The sequence below is a fragment of the Antedon mediterranea genome, chromosome 1 (genome assembly GCF_964355755.1).
Source record: "Antedon mediterranea chromosome 1, ecAntMedi1.1, whole genome shotgun sequence".
Classification (NCBI taxonomy): Eukaryota; Metazoa; Echinodermata; class Crinoidea; order Comatulida; family Antedonidae; genus Antedon; species Antedon mediterranea.
Genome location: NC_092670.1, coordinates 271,693 through 289,575, shown reverse-complemented (window position 1 = coordinate 289,575; position 17,883 = coordinate 271,693). Strand labels below are relative to the sequence as shown.

At 32.5% G+C, this 17,883-nt stretch overlaps 1 protein-coding gene across 1 annotated transcript; it reads right to left on the bottom strand.

Annotated features, from left to right (window-relative positions):
• Window positions 1-750: 750 nt before the first annotated feature.
• On the bottom strand, window positions 751-17,746 carry LOC140045271 (centrosomal protein of 112 kDa-like). The gene is made up of 27 exons (XM_072090115.1): window positions 17,691-17,746; window positions 17,056-17,164; window positions 16,771-16,837; window positions 16,444-16,561; window positions 16,184-16,341; window positions 15,425-15,494; window positions 15,184-15,288; window positions 14,886-14,979; window positions 14,615-14,751; window positions 14,317-14,416; window positions 13,774-13,892; window positions 13,304-13,447; window positions 12,856-13,010; window positions 12,632-12,761; window positions 12,270-12,362; window positions 7,277-7,416; window positions 6,868-7,003; window positions 6,434-6,541; window positions 5,786-5,968; window positions 5,287-5,430; window positions 3,851-3,937; window positions 3,233-3,295; window positions 3,045-3,097; window positions 2,865-2,961; window positions 2,411-2,500; window positions 2,242-2,307; window positions 751-1,970 (listed from the first exon to the last, which is right to left on the bottom strand). Exons 2-27 carry the CDS (start codon window positions 17,153-17,155, stop codon window positions 1,875-1,877), a joined length of 2,853 nt encoding a protein of 950 aa, XP_071946216.1. The 5' UTR covers window positions 17,156-17,164; window positions 17,691-17,746; the 3' UTR covers window positions 751-1,874.
• Between the last annotated feature and the right edge of the window lie 137 nt (window positions 17,747-17,883).

Genomic DNA, 17,883 nt, shown 5'->3' with positions numbered 1-17,883 from the left:
AAAAACAGTCTTAAGGCAATTGTGAATTACTAATGTTCTAAATAGTTTGAAATAAGTGTTTGTTTGTATTTTGTTTTAAATGTATTTATGATGGTTATTGCTTTTAGATTGAGCGGTAAGTTGTTCCATATATACGGTCCATTGTAAATAAAAGATGTTCTTCTAAGTAATATGGTATGCTTTTCGTATATTAGATTTTTTGCAGTTGAAGATCTGGTGTTGTAAGAATGATTAAAATTTTGAAAATAAAATGGTATTAAGGTTGTTGAATACTACACAAATGCTAGAGTAGTGTGATATTCAGAATATAGTACTATTTAATAGCCATCAAATATTTAGTGTAAGATTTACCCAGCGTTCAGTTACACGTCGTCGAGGTGTTCTATTAAAGAAACATAATATGCAATATGAAACAACTTTATGTAGTTCCAACGGCTAAATCCATTTGCGTTTCACATAAGGGTGATAGAAATACGCTTATAGCAAAATGGGACGCTCTGTTTAACTATGCCATATTCCGGTTGACACAGAAACTGACTTTTGATGCATCGATTTTCGTGTTAAATATTCACAAAAATGAATAATAATAATGAGGGAAATAGGTTTTAAAATCGGTAACATTTTATCAGTCGTTTTAAGTCAAAGACATCAAAGCAATTACCATATTTATTTTCTTTGTTAAATATTTTAAAACCAGTAACATACTGGATAACAATGAATAATAATAAAACGTTTTAAAGTATAGGACTACATTTCAAATAACATATTTCCTACCAGCTAGGAATAAATTAATATTGTTATATATACATTATAATAAAATATTACTTTGTACAAATTCAAAAATTTTATAAATTGTTGGATAAATAAAGTTATTTTGCGGCTTTGTTCGGATTTGACGTAGAAACTGTTTCATTGAAAAAGTTTGTTGCTGAAAGCGAAAATTTAAAAATCACCATCACCCATCCTCACCAACATCTTTTATATAAAACAAAAACTTTTAACGCAAATGTCCAAAGAAGGCATCTGCAGCAGTAGCTAGTGTTTCCTTTCAACCCACTTATTCAAGAGACAGACGTTCCATGCAATGTAGATACGCGCTCGCGATATGTGGCCTAGACGTATTCCAACCAATAGAATCATAGCTATTCACTTCAAGAAAATTGACATCTTCTAAAAAGGCAACCAAATAATGCACATTTTGCTTGTAAATATCGGTTGGAGGTAACAAACTGTTTATCAATAAATATGCTATTCCTGCAGACTACTTTCACCTGTATTACTCTAAATTCCTTATCTTACAACAACAGTATCCACCAGGCAGCCTGTTGTATTAATATGCTACATAAGCACCCAGATCTCCACCCCAAGCTGCTATTCCTGCACACTACTTTCACCTGTATTACTCTGCATTCCTTATCTTACAACAACAGTATCCACCAGGCAGCCTGTTGTATTAATATGCTACATAAGCACCCAGATCTCCACCCCAAGCTGCTATTCCTGCACACTACTTTCACCTGTATTACTCTGCATTCCTTATCTTACAACAACAGTATCCACCAGGCAGCCTGTTGTATTAATATGCTACATAAGCACCCAGATCTCCACCCCAAGCTGCTATTCCTGCACACTACTTTCACCTGTATTACTCTGCATTCCTTATCTTACAACAACAGTATCCACCAGGCAGCCTTTTGTATTAATATCATAATACAAAAAGGACACTATTCTCCATCACTGTCAGAAGCGCTATCATCTTTTTTAACATGCATGGCAAGAACACTGTTTGGCAAGATTTTGTTCAATAATGAGAGGAATTATTATAATTCAAGCATTTTATAGGTTAGGGTTCAGCATGATTGAACGACGACGTTTCAGTTCTTTGCATCTATTTCTTCTTGCATAATTTTAGTTCTTTGCTGTAGCATGTTCACTTGATTCTTTAGCAATGATATCGTTTTTTCCAGTTCCTAAAAAAAATCAATCAATAATGAAACGGCTATTTGTAGAATTAAAACATGAAAATATTATTCGGCGTAAACAAGATAGGCTATTATCAGCATATTAGTCATAATAAAGGGCTTATACATTTATAGTATGCTAATGTGGGTGTCGCAACTAATGTCTGGCAACTAATGTTTCGTTTATTCATTCATCGACATGTGACGAATGAGTATCGAAGCTAATGTGTTGCAACTAATGTGTGGGTGGGTCTTGCAGCAGAATAACTATTTATTTCACCTGATGTACAACCTGTGGCATCATATCTCCCAGTCTATTCTCACTTTCTTGCTTCAGCAGGAGAATCTGTTTGAGCAGAATCAAATCAATAAATAAACATAATATATGCAAAAAATCATAAATAAATATGATTACATTATTATAAAATGAATGAAATATTAACACTAACTTGTTCCTTATGTTCAAATTCTTTTTGTTTTAGCCTCTTCTCCAGTTGTCTTACTTTGTTTTTATTTGAGTCTAATGATGTTTGCAATACCTACAACCACAAAAAAAGATGGGTAACAACTATGAACAAACTGTCCTATTCATAATCCATATTAATATTAACAAGAATACTGGATACCCAATTTATGTTATCTAATTTTATATTCCATATTATTATTTTTATTACTTTTTATTCATTATTTTGGGCATTCATTCCCTCAAAGTTTATCACTCTTCATATCTCATTTATTTATTTATTCAACTTGATTTTACAAAGGTTGTACTACAGAGTGCAGCTGACTAAAAGACGCCCTCTTAAACCAATACAAAAATATACAGATGACATTCAAACAAAAAGATACAAGGGATTCATAAACATTAAAATTTATTGAAAATAACAAAATGTAAACCCTTACCCTTGTTGCAGCTTCGTGAATTTGCCTCATGCCCTCATTTTCTTCATGTAGTTTCATTCTCATTTCATTTTTCTCAAATTGTGCTGTAGTTTTCTCTCTGATAAACAATAATCATTTATTTATAAGAAAAGGATTGTAATTAATATATCATTGCAGTCATAAAATGTAAAAATTCCTCACCCTTTAGATTTTTGTCTCATGTCTTCAACTGCAGTCTTTAAGCCTGCTATTGTCTGTTGATAAAATAAAAAAACATATTTTTAAAAAATGTAAAGAAAAAGCAAATTTCCCTTTTTTGTAATTACATTGAACATCAATGTTAACATTTATCAACTGTAATGTTGTTATCAATATTATCACATACTTACTTCAGCTGATTTGGTTAACCTCTGTTTGTATTCCTTTTCAACGTCTTTCAATTTCTTATTTGACTAAAAAAACAAAAACATTGTCCAGTATAAAATATAAAGATGATATATTATGCAATGCACCTTTTTATGAATACAGTACAAGCCCCTTTAAGAGGACACCTCTCAGGATTTAACCTATTAAAAGTGTCCTTTTAATAGGTGTGTCTTGAAGTGGAGTTGGTCATGGTATTAAAACATGTTGCTCTTGTTTCAAGAGAAGTATCCCCTGACTGAATAAGGGAAAATAGCAGAGTTCTACTGCGTATAATAAATTCGCATTTTAAATTAATTAATAAATTACCGTATTGCTAATTCAAGTTTTTGCTCCTTCAGCCAAATTTTTTTACAATTTTTTTCAAATAATCAAATAGTTAGGAGAATCCATTACTGTGATTCTCTATCATTACATTTCCAAATGAACATCATATTTAACATCGCACAAATAATTGAATCACTAATTTGCTAATGTCGTATAATATGTTTAATACAAGAGAGTTAGAAGCAATATGCAGTTGAAAAAAAAAATCAATATTTTTTGTAAAACCTCTGGGAATTTAATTAAATTAAATTGCTCACTTGTTCAATGGTCTTTTCTAATTCAATGGTATGCTGTTGTTGCTCTTGTAATCGCTTCTGCTCCAATTCTGATTGTAATCTAGTCAGCTGTGAAGTAAAAACTTTAATGTTAATCGATCTCTGAGCATTCAAATTCCTGATAATAATCAATCATCCCAAATACATGGCGCCACACCAAAACTCACAAACACAAATTTAAGATTTTTTATTCACTAGAAATAATTGACAGAATTCGTTTTGATATGAACTAACACAAATCTAAGATTTTGTTTCACTAGAAATAATAACACAAGACAGAATTCGTTTTTATGATTGATAGTTTACTATATAAGTAGAAATATAAAACTGAAATTTTAATTAGAAATTAGAAAATGACACATTTTATGAGGTCTTCTACAAGATTTATTGTCCAAGTTTGTGAAAATATCAACAATAATATAAGAATTGTAAAACAGTGTCAATACCTGAACACTTGCAATATTAACTCACAAAACTATAAAATGCAGTAATAAAGGTCTGTGTATATTTTCTCTTTCTTACGATTTGTTTCAACAAATGTTCATCTGTACAATCACCTGATATGCTGATTCTGATTTTTAAAAGGTGTTTTGTTACTACAGTAAAGAATTTTAATGTTTGGCAAATTGTGTAATATTTTAATGAAACCAGATGTTTCTATCAATAATCAAAGGCATGGTATTAAAACACATTGCTCTTGTTTCAAGAGAAGCATCCCCTGAATGGGGGTGTTCCAAAGCAGGGTTCTACTGTGCACTAATTAAATACAGTATTGTGAATTCAAATTATTGCTACTTCAGCAAAAGCTTCAAATTTCTTTTTACAATATTTTTTAAATAATCAATTATTTCGGAGAATCCATTACTGTGATTGTATATCATTACATTTCCAAAACCAGATGTTTTTATCAATTAAATCAGAGGCAGTAACATATGTTACAAGCTGTAAAAGCTGGTGTATATTGTAATGAACCAACATCATTGTCAAACCATATATATTTGTAAAATAATTGTTTTATGCTAATTAATAATATTTAAAATATTTAAAAATTGCAGTAAAAACTGAATTGTTTGGGATTTACATATACGTAATACACAAAAGAAATTATAAAGAAATCTATAAAGAAATCTGTAAACAAATTCCTGTCAATATAAATGACAATAATTCAAAATAATGTATTGTCCCTCAAAATTGTAGTTATTCAATTTTGCCCCAAAAAAATAAAGATTTTGCTTATAAAATAAGAAAAAATAAATGGTTACTTCCAAATAATTTTTTCCTTTAAACATTATGTGACATTAAGATGGCCTATTCAACAAAATAACACAACAACTATGGTTTCAGGGGTTAGGGTTAGGGGTCAGGGGTACTGTATCATTAAAAGAAGTGATGATATAAGATAAAATAAGAAAACATACCTGTGAGTGGTAATCCCTGTTAGCAGTTTGTTTCTCTTCTTCCCTTAACATACCCAGTTCTGTTAACTGCTGTTTTCGCAGGGAATTATTTTGAATCAGCTCTTCTTTGAGTTTGCTTATATGTAATTCAAGATCAGCAATTGCCTACAGTGCACAGAAATAATAATGACAGAAATAAACTTGATCATGCCTTTTAAAAGTATTTTATTGTGAAGTATGGAAACAATAATCAAACCATTTTGTAAACCTACAGACCATATGAATCAAAGAAGAATATGTTCTGGTCAAGAGAGGGACTGAAGCATTGATGCTTTAAGTCTCAAAATCCAGGTAGATAGATAGATAGAGACTTTGTAGGGTTGTCTGTCTAAATGACCAGAATTGTACTGGGAAGGTTTTAAACTACATGTACATTAAAACCACCTAGGAAATTCATGCATATTGTTAATAATACAGAGAAATTATTTGACAAAATACATTGTCAATTTATTGTAGTTACCTTTGCATCATTTTCTTGTTTGTGTTTTGCCGCACTTTTCTGTTTTTCAAGTTCCCCTTGTAATCGATTTATTTGTGTTTCTAACTCTTGATCAAGATTTTGTCGTATAGTTTCTTTCTCAATATGATAATCTTGTAAAAGCTGCACTTTCTCTTTTTCAAAACGAAGCTTCAAATCTGAAAGCTAAACATAAATCATTTATCAGTAGGGTTGCATAAAATGACCAGTGTAGAATAAAATGACCATGGTATGTAACATACAATGACCAGTGTAGAATAAAATGACCATGGTAGCATAAAATGACCAGGGCAACATACAATGACTAGTGTAGAATAAAATGACCATGGTAGAATAAAATGACAACGGTAGCATAATATGATCATGGTAGCATAAAATGACCAGGGTAACATACAATGACCAGTGTAGCATAACATGACCAGTGTAGCATAACATGACCAGTGTAGAATAAAATGACCATGGTAGCATAAAATGACCAGGGTAACATACAATGACCAGTGTATCATAACATGACCAGTGTAGAATAAAATGACCATGGTAGCATAAAATGACCAGTGTAGAATAAAATGACCATGGTAGCATAACATGACCAGGGTAACATACAATGACCATAACATTTCATAGACTGACCATGTTCTCATATTTCTGTGTTTCTTCTTGATGCTGTTTAGTGAACTCCCTTGCTTGTTGTTCCCTAAGTGACTTTGACATCTGAAGGTCAGATTCAACTTGGATCATCTTTCAAGAAGAAGAGACAAATATCAAAATAGAAATAAAAACTTTCAGAAACAGATCATTTCAATCAAATTAGCGCTTACGGTTGAACAATGTTGATAGGATAGTAATGGTGATTATCATTTCATTTTACTTTTATTGGATACGTACGTCCAAGATCAACTGCATCACATTAGAAAAAAAAAGTTGAAATAAAAAAGGCAAACACACACAAAAAAGACAGATCATCTCACGACCTCCATAATTTTGTATTTTTTTCTGTAACAAAATATCATCATAGGCTTCATAGCTATCTTCTAAAAGTGGTTACAATGTTAAATGTTCTGTACCTGCTGCTTCATATCATCAAACATCTTGGATGAGTTTTTCTTAATCTGGTCTCTAAAGTCCTCAATAGCTTGTTGTGACTGCAAGGACTGAGCTTTCTGGTTTTCAATTAATTTTAAAATCTGTTCTTCTTTCTCTCTACAATAGAAACATTATAATTATCACTAAACACAAAGTTGATAAGAAAATTAAAACAAAGATTACTGTTACTAAATACAAATGAGGAAAGGAGAGTTTGTAGTGAATGATGTGATCATCACTATCACTAGATGGCTAGTTGGTGACAAGAACGCTAGTTGATCATACCTAGTACCGTTTTGATTTCAAAATCATTCATGAAACCACCTTACGACAGCTAATTATAGTGAATGATGTGGTAAAATTTGATAATGTTGTTCTAGCAATGATTACCTTAGAGTATTTTCTAGTTTTCTTATTTTTCTTGTTGTTTCTTGTTGTTCTTGTTCATGTTCTTTCTTGAGGCTGTGTATTTTGTTCTCATGTAGATGTTCTACATGCATTTTATCTTGCTTTTGAACTGATTCCCATTCCTGAACAATACAAATCATAAAAGACTTTAATTATAAGGAAATGGTTGAGATGATACTAATACAGGGTAGGTACTAATGAAGGCAGTCAAAACCTTTAAGGTTATAGCAACTTGTTCCTCAGTTTGTCTGCCCTCCTCCTGTATTTTTTTTTATTCATTCATATATGCATTTATTTATACTTTTTGAGAAAAATAAATATAATAAAAATAATACAATGATGATAGTATATCATACTTTTAAACACATTTTCCCCTACTTGATTGATTTCAAACATTTTCAAATTGCTTTATTAAACATTAAGAATAAGTTCAGCTAACCTAACTAGTATGTGTTCTTTTACATACTTTGTAGAAATATAACATGACTTAACTAAAACTGTTTAATCAGTTAATTATATTATTTTAGTTTGAAAAGGGTGTTATATGCAACAAGAATAATTTATTCTTCTAGTATAAATCCTCAATATGATTCTAGTTGCTTTGTTAACATGACTAAACTACAGTGTTTCACTTACTCTAAGCTGCCTTTTACACACTTTGTAAGAGTATAACATGACTAAACTAAAGTGTTTCACTTACTCTAAGCTGCCTTTTACACACTTTGTAAGAGTATAACATGACTAAACTAAAGTGTGCCACTTACTCTAAGCTGTCTTTTACACACTTTGTAAGAGTATAACATGACTAAACTAAAGTGTTCCACTTACTCTAAGCTGCCTTTTACACACTTTGTAAGAGTATAACATGACTAAACTAAAGTGTTTCACTTACTCTAAGCTGTCTTTTACACACTTTGTAAGAGTATAACATGACTAAACTAAAGTGTTCCACTTACTCTAAGCTGCCTTTTACACACTTTGTAAGAGTATAACATGACTAAACTAAAGTGTTCCACTTACTCTAAGCTGTCTTTTACACTTTGTGAGAGTATAACATGACTAAACTAAAGTGTTCCACTTACTCTAAGCTGTCTTTTACACTTTGTGAGAGTATAACATGACTAAACTAAAGTGTTCCACTTACTCTAAGCTGTCTTTTACACTTTGTGAGAGTATAACATGACTAAACTAAAGTGTTTCACTTACTCTAAGCTGCCTTTTACACTTTGTGAGAGTATAACATGACTAAACTAAAGTGTGCCACTTACTCTAAGCTGCCTTTTACACACTTTGTAAGAGTATAACATGACTAAACTACAGTGTTTCACTTACTCTAAGCTGCCTTTTACACACTTTGTAAGAGTATAACATGACTAAACTAAAGTGTTCACTTACTCTAAGCTGCCTTTTACACACTTTGTAAGAGTATAACATGACTAAACTACAGTGTGCCACTTACTCTAAGCTGCCTTTTACACACTTTGTAAGAGTATAACATGACTAAACTAAAGTGTTCCACTTACTCTAAGCTGTCTTTTACACACTTTGTAAGAGTATAACATGACTAAACTACAGTGTTTCACTTACTCTAAGCTGCCTTTTACACACTTTGTAAGAGTATAACATGACTAAACTAAAGTGTTCCACTTACTCTAAGCTGCCTTTTACACACTTTGTAAGAGTATAACATGACTAAACTAAAGTGTTTCACTTACTCTAAGCTGTCTTTTACACACTTTGTAAGAGTATAACATGACTAAACTACAGTGTTCCACTTACTCTAAGCTGTCTTTTACACACTTTGTAAGAGTATAACATGACTAAACTACAGTGTTTCACTTACTCTAAGCTGCCTTTTACACACTTTGTAAGAGTATAACATGACTAAACTAAAGTGTGCCACTTACTCTAAGCTGTCTTTTACACACTTTGTAAGAGTATAACATGACTAAACTACAGTGTGCCACTTACTCTAAGCTGTCTTTTACACACTTTGTAAGAGTATAACATGACTAAACTAAAGTGTGCCACTTACTCTAAGCTGTCTTTTACACACTTTGTAAGAGTATAACATGACTAAACTAAAGTGTTCCACTTACTCTAAGCTGTCTTTTACACACTTTGTAAGAGTATAACATGACTAAACTAAAGTGTTCCACTTACTCTAAGCTGTCTTTTACACACTTTGTAAGAGTATAACATGACTAAACTAAAGTGTTCCACTTACTCTAAGCTGTCTTTTACACACTTTGTAAGAGTATAACTGACTAAACTAAAGTGTGCCACTTACTCTAAGCTGCCTTTTACACACTTTGTAAGAGTATAACATGACTAAACTAAAGTGTGCCACTTACTCTAAGCTGTCTTTTACACACTTTGTAAGAGTATAACATGACTAAACTAAAGTGTTCCACTTACTCTAAGCTGTCTTTTACACACTTTGTAAGAGTATAACATGACTAAACTAAAGTGTTCCACTTACTCTAAGCTGTCTTTTACACACTTTGTAAGAGTATAACATGACTAAACTAAAGTGTTTCACTTACTCTAAGCTGCCTTTTACACACTTTGTAAGAGTATAACATGACTAAACTAAAGTGTTCCACTTACTCTAAGCTGTCTTTTACACACTTTGTAAGAGTATAACATGACTAAACTAAAGTGTTTCACTTACTCTAAGCTGCCTTTTACACACTTTGTAAGAGTATAACATGACTAAACTAAAGTGTTTCACTTACTCTAAGCTGTCTTTTACACATTTTGTAAGAGTATAACATGACTAAACTAAAGTGTTCCACTTACTCTAAGCTGTCTTTTACACACTTTGTAAGAGTATAACATGACTAAACTAAAGTGTTCCACTTACTCTAAGCTGTCTTTTACACACTTTGTAAGAGTATAACATGACTAAACTAAAGTGTTCACTTACTCTAAGCTGCCTTTTACACACTTTGTAAGAGTATAACATGACTAAACTAAAGTGTTCCACTTACTCTAAGCTGTCTTTTACACTTTGTGAGAGTATAACATGACTAAACTAAAGTGTTTCACTTACTCTAAGCTGCCTTTTACACACTTTGTAAGAGTATAACATGACTAAACTAAAGTGTTCCACTTACTCTAAGCTGTCTTTTACACACTTTGTAAGAGTATAACATGACTAAACTAAAGTGTGCCACTTACTCTAAGCTGTCTTTTACACACTTTGTAAGAGTATAACATGACTAAACTAAAGTGTTCCACTTACTCTAAGCTGCCTTTTACACACTTTGTAAGAGTATAACATGACTAAACTACAGTGTTCCACTTACTCTAAGCTGCCTTTTACACACTTTGTAAGAGTATAACATGACTAAACTAAAGTGTTCCACTTACTCTAAGCTGCCTTTTACACACTTTGTAAGAGTATAACATGACTAAACTAAAGTGTGCCACTTACTCTAAGCTGTCTTTTACACACTTTGTAAGAGTATAACATGACTAAACTAAAGTGTTTCACTTACTCTAAGCTGCCTTTTACACACTTTGTAAGAGTATAACATGACTAAACTAAAGTGTTCCACTTACTCTAAGCTGCCTTTTACACACTTTGTAAGAGTATAACATGACTAAACTAAAGTGTTTCACTTACTCTAAGCTGCCTTTTACACACTTTGTAAGAGTATAACATGACTAAACTAAAGTGTTCCACTTACTCTAAGCTGCCTTTTACACACTTTGTAAGAGTATAACATGACTAAACTAAAGTGTTCCACTTACTCTAAGCTGTCTTTTACACACTTTGTAAGAGTATAACATGACTAAACTAAAGTGTGCCACTTACTCTAAGCTGTCTTTTACACACTTTGTAAGAGTATAACATGACTAAACTAAAGTGTTTCACTTACTCTAAGCTGTCTTTTACACACTTTTTAAGAGTATAACATGACTAAACTAAAGTGTTCCACTTACTCTAAGCTGTCTTTTACACACTTTGTAAGAGTATAACATGACTAAACTAAAGTGTTTCACTTACTCTAAGCTGCCTTTTACACACTTTGTAAGAGTATAACATGACTAAACTAAAGTGTTCCACTTACTCTAAGCTGTCTTTTACACACTTTGTAAGAGTATAACATGACTAAACTAAAGTGTTCCACTTACTCTAAGCTGTCTTTTACACACTTTGTAAGAGTATAACATGACTAAACTAAAGTGTGCCACTTACTCTAAGCTGTTATTTACACACTTTGTAAGAGTATAACATGACTAAACTAAAGTGTTCCACTTACTCTAAGCTGCCTTTTACACACTTTGTAAGAGTATAACATGACTAAACTAAAGTGTTTCACTTACTCTAAGCTGCCTTTTACACACTTTGTAAGAGTATAACATGACTAAACTAAAGTGTTCCACTTACTCTAAGCTGTCTTTTACACACTTTGTAAGAGTATAACATGACTAAACTAAAGTGTTCCACTTACTCTAAGCTGTCTTTTACACACTTTGTAAGAGTATAACATGACTAAACTAAAGTGTGCCACTTACTCTAAGCTGTTATTTACACACTTTGTAAGAGTATAACATGACTAAACTAAAGTGTTCCACTTACTCTAAGCTGCCTTTTACACACTTTGTAAGAGTATAACATGACTAAACTAAAGTGTTTCACTTACTCTAAGCTGCCTTTTACACACTTTGTAAGAGTATAACATGACTAAACTAAAGTGTTCCACTTACTCTAAGCTGCCTTTTACACACTTTGTAAGAGTATAACATGACTAAACTAAAGTGTTTCACTTACTCTAAGCTGCCTTTTACACACTTTGTAAGAGTATAACATGACTAAACTAAAGTGTTCCACTTACTCTAAGCTGCCTTTTACACACTTTGTAAGAGTATAACATGACTAAACTAAAGTGTTTCACTTACTCTAAGCTGCCTTTTACACACTTTGTAAGAGTATAACATGACTAAACTAAAGTGTTCCACTTACTCTAAGCTGTCGTTGCCGCTGTTGTTCACTCTCTTGTAAAGATTTCTTTAATTCTTGAATTTGTTGCATCATTTCGTTGATTGTGTCATTTGCCTGAATGAAAAATGTACATTTTGAGGACAACAGCTAAATCAACATTGATTATATTCGAAAGCTCTATGGTAGTGATATACTCAAATATGGTAGTGATATGACATCATCATGTCCATATATGGGCACATCACATAATGTTTGATAGTGTAGACAGAGCTTTAAACAATTATGTATAGTTCCATTTAGGTTATAAATCTGCGAGTAACTTAAGCTATTTTAGGATCCTGTATTTGCCAAGCTGAACCACCTCAATTATTAGGAAAAATTACCTTGGCCAATGCTAGAGAGTGTTCCTGTTTGAGGTACTCCATGCTGGCATCAGATTTTGTCTGGAGGTTCCTTTGTTCTCTCTCACTCTCTTCCTGAAGCCTAATGTAATCCCGCTGAAGAGTTTCAAATCTGTTTAAAACGTATCGATTAATTTGTCGGATGTTTGCCCTACTCTGACGTAATTTGTACTTTATACTAACTACATTGAGAACTTTACACATACATTGTTTTTGTTGTTCTAAGTTCTTCTGCAAATAGGTTATTTCTTTCACTAAGCTGCATTTTCTCCTCATTAAGGATTAATTTTGACGCTGCAAGATTTTCAGATTCTTCCATTAACTCCTGAAGTCGCAGCTCAAGTTGGCTTATCACGGTCGTCTTAATTATTGACAAAGAAAAAGATGATAAACATGAATTGTTTTGAATAACAAAATAGGTACATCAGCTTACCCACATAGCCACTGTTACACACACTTATCATAACACTTCTTGAAGGGCCCTTGATTGTTAGCATACGCTGTTTAGGGTCACCCTCTATAAAGGTAAAATAAATAAAAATACTAAACTACTTGGCCCACTATTATTCACAACAATGCTTCAAATGTAAACTCTGAACTTTGTGATTGCAAGATAAACCTACCTGCTATTATGGTACTTGCTTATTAACTTACATGTTTGTTCACTTGAGTTCCATAATCCTCCTCCATTTGCTGTAGTCTTGCATTTGTATCTTGTAGAATATCTTGGATATTTTTGGTGTGCAGTTTTTGCATTTCAAGTTTCTCTTGTTCAAAATCTGCCACAGCATCATGCATCTGTTTGGGAAAAACCCCTTACATTTCACTTATTTGTTCTTCTAGAGAGACAATGAAGCTCTATAGCTCATAAAGTCCCAGTGTAAAATTACTGTATATTATATACAGTAAAAAACTATACATGATGTTGAGAATAAAAAACATGACTTAAATCTACATAAAAGGTTATTAAAGTTACATTATTAGTACTAAGTGACTTTCTTTTATTTTCAAAAATAAACATTAAGCAAATTTCCTTTATAGTTCCTCTCATCAGATTCACATTTCAATTTGGAACATGTTAAGTAGCCTATGTGTGATGACAAATTATTTTCCAGACTCCTTACCATTTTCTCAAGTTTATTTTGTGATGTTTTAGCTTTGTGTTCCATCACTGCTTTCAGTTCTGTTACCTGTCGCTCTTTGCTTTCTTTAAGTAGAGTCACCTCATTGGTCAACATGTTCACTATCAAAACAACAAATAACTTATTAGTCCTGTAATTATCATACACAAGTTATTATATATTATAAGTGAGTGGCCAAACGGTTAAGACAGTGGAACCATAATATGTAGCCTTAACATTGGCAAGGGTTCGAGGCTCACTTGCTCCATGTTCTGGTAGTAGAACAAGTCTTTGCGGATAAGGACTATAAACCATAGGTCCAGTGTACACATCTAGCTGTGCATTTTAGAGAACCTAGTACATCTTTCGAGATGAGTAGGTGGTTACTCCGGTGTACTAGTATATCACAGCCACTGATCATAACTGGGCCTTCTGGGAGACCAGTCTTTGACTGAAGAGGTCTAGCTCATCTGCACTTCAAAGAACCTAGTACATCTTTCGAGATAAGTAGGTGGTTACCCTGGTGTACTAGTACATCCCTCTAACCTTTTTTGTCTAGTTTTCTTTTGTTTTCTTCAAGTTCTGAACCTTTTGATCTGTAGTGGTTCGTAATATCTTCAAGTTCTGCATTCTTTCTGTCAAGAATCTGAAAAAATAACCGTAAAGTAAGCCTAAATATTTTAATTGGATCAATTTTCTAATTAACTTGGACTTCAGCAGTTTTGAGAACTCAGAACAATTAAATATTTATTGCTTTAAGTATTTAAGGGAAATGTATCACCTAAGTGTGATTTGTTGAATACATCTATAGGTCCAAAGGAAGCCACAACGTTACTTATTATACCTTTTGTATTGTCTGGTCATGTAATTGTTGGATTGTTAGTTTTTCTTCATTGAATTTAGCCTCTAACATTTTTGTTTTCATTTCCATCTCTTTCTCATGAGCCCGAACAATAGCGCCCTCATCTTTACTAACTGAAACTAAAAAAAAAAAATATTAAGTAAACTTGTTATATTTTATCAGACAATATATAATGAGTTTGATAGACAATTAGTTTCTTTTTATTATTGTGGGACTTTGGATATATCATATGAAAGAAGAAACTTATTATTACCTTTTGATAGCCTATTAGTGGTTATAAAAGGTTTTGATGTTCCATTACTATCACTCTCAGAAAACTCAATGTTACTTTTCAGTTTTGCATCGCCCTATAGAAAACATATTACAAGCCAAATATTGTATGCATTTACTATAACACTTATAGATATACACTTTTAATATTGTATGCATTTACTATAACACTTATAGATATACACTTTTAATATTGTATGCATTTACTATAACACTTATAGATATACACTTTTAATTATCATTTTAAAAGAACCAGAAAATTTAAAAACGCTTACCCTTACCTTACTATGGCGAGGAGATTTTATTCTTCGGATTGGCGCTCCATTCTGTTTCTCCTCTTCTGATGAATATGCATACGTTTGTTTACTTCTTGATCTTATACCTTCCTATTTAGATATTTAGATTTAATTATGAGAGTAATTAAATGGGCTTCAATTTATAAACTGTAAAAAACTCAAATTTCTTGTATCCTAAATATTATCTTGCTAACTCAAAATGCACAAAAATAAAACAAAATCTTACTCTTGCTTTTGCGACCTTTTCTTCAAAATCGGTATCACTAGACAGAACGTCACCCGTTGTTTTAGTTCGCCTACAATAAGTGGACAATACTGTACAATGTGAATATTATGTATTGGGATATTCTATAATAATACAGTATCTATTGAAGTGGTAAAACAATTCATCCAGGATTGGTAACCTTTGACATTATTACCCATCTTATTGGACATATATTAAGATTTTAACCATTTCATATAATTTTACATTTTTTATTAAGAATTTTAAAGTATTTTCTCTTTCAATTTCCATTTTGGTGAGCCAGTGATTCATTTTGAATTTTGAACTTTTCGTTTTGTTTGTATTTGTTTTGCTTTGTTATGTATTTGTTCTTTTCTGACAAAATAAATGAAATAACAACATGGCAGTTTACATGCTCAGTAATAACTATCGCCAGAGCAACAAATAACAACATGGCAGTTTACATGCTCAGTAATAACTATCGCCAGAGCAACAAATAACATGGCAGTTTACATGCTCAGTAATAACTATCGCCAGAGCAACAAATAACAACATGGCAGTTTACATGCTCAGTAATAACTATCGCCAGAGCAACAAATAACAACATGGCAGTTTACATGCTCAGTAACAAACAAACACACGCTACCGATTACATATACCTCCTTGGCGGAGGTAAGTAACAACATGGCAGTTTACATGCTCAGTAATAACTATCACCAGAGCAACAAATGTCATTTATGAAAACACCAAATAGTTCCAAACCTTCTATGGGACCATGTGACCTCTGTCTTATCATCAAAGTCTTGTCTGCTTCGAAGTGTTGATGACGAACTTGGCGCACCGAGTTCCCCAGTGACCCAATCCGGTAAGAAATGACCTTTTGGACTTTGTACAGTAATTGGATCATCAAAGTAGATACCCTGAAAAGAACAAATGTATACATTTACCAACGCATCCATTTCACACACAGTAGTCTCAATGACATATGAAAGGTAAATGTGTATAATAAACAAACTACAAACCATGTATGATGGAAACGTTGGCAGTTGTTCACTTTCTGGCTTACTAGTGAATGGAACCTCAATTACACCTCTTTTGAGCATGTGCAGAAGGAGTTTAGAATACATATTACGATTTCTCCTGTTAAAGATAGATTAATAAAACTATAAAGAAATTCATCTAGGAATATTTTATGTCCCTGTGCCAAATAAAAATGTAGTACACTGTTTTAAGCTCTGTCTACACTATCAAACTTTATGTGATGAAAAAATGTGATGTGCCCATATATGGACATGATGATGTAATATCATTACCATATTTGGTCATATCACTACCATATTTAGTCTCACCTTCCTGTAATGCCTGATCCTGTTGGTTCGCAAAGTTTTTTTATCCACATGGCGCAACACTGTCTATCTGCAAAACAAGTTTACATATTCATTTTAAACAGAGTTTGATCCTATGATTTATTGTTGTGTGTAGATTTCAGATTCTTAAATTGTACACATTTTGTTGATTGGCAAACGTTTATGTGTGGCAAATGTACTTGTTTCTTCTTTTATATCGTTTATTGCAGACAGGGAAACTAATTGATAATTCATTCTTCAAGAAATCAAGATGTATTGTAAGGTTACCTGATTTGTGTGGAAGTCTAAGGACATAAGGCTTCATTTGGACAAGGTGCTGATCAAACTCCTCATCATGACGTTTACGTGCCTCGTTACTTGAATCCATTTTACTGTACTGTCTTTAAAAAAAATTAATAATTTAGAAGTGGAAATCATGAGGAGGATGGTGGTCATTTACAGTATTCAAGATTTAAATAAACTCTCCTCTCGATAAGAAAAAACTAGGCCTAGTAGTAGGCCTTAGTATCTATAACAAAATGGATATCATCAAGAACTGATGATACTTACTACAAACAATTTAACAAATACAACTTAATAATAATATAAATGTCATAAATATTATATAATTAACAATCATCATTTGGTTGGTCTAAAATGTGGGACGTTTTAGCCTAAATATGTGGGACGCTCAATTTTGGGCCGAAACGTCACAAACAACAGTTTGGGCCGAAACGACCCGGGCTGAATCGAATTCCAGCTGAATCATCCCTACCCTCCTGGCCTGACTGATGACTAAAATAAAATAACTGGGCCAAGGCAGGGGCCTAGGCCTAGGCTTAGATAGCCTTTCCACTAGGCCTATATAATACACTTTCAGTGTGATGAACTACATTTGCGGCGACATAGCAATTATAACTTACACTTTATAAAATATAGGCTCAGCCCTAGCCTATAGGTTTAGAGAGTAGCTTTTCAGGCTAGCATTTTGTTTTCAAATTATCAGTTTCCGCGCGCCATCAATAGCGATCCTATACCAGTAAGTGGCGGTCTAACATGAAGAAAGTGTGGAATGAAATATCGGTTCAGGCCGCAGAATTCCTTATTTTGGAATGG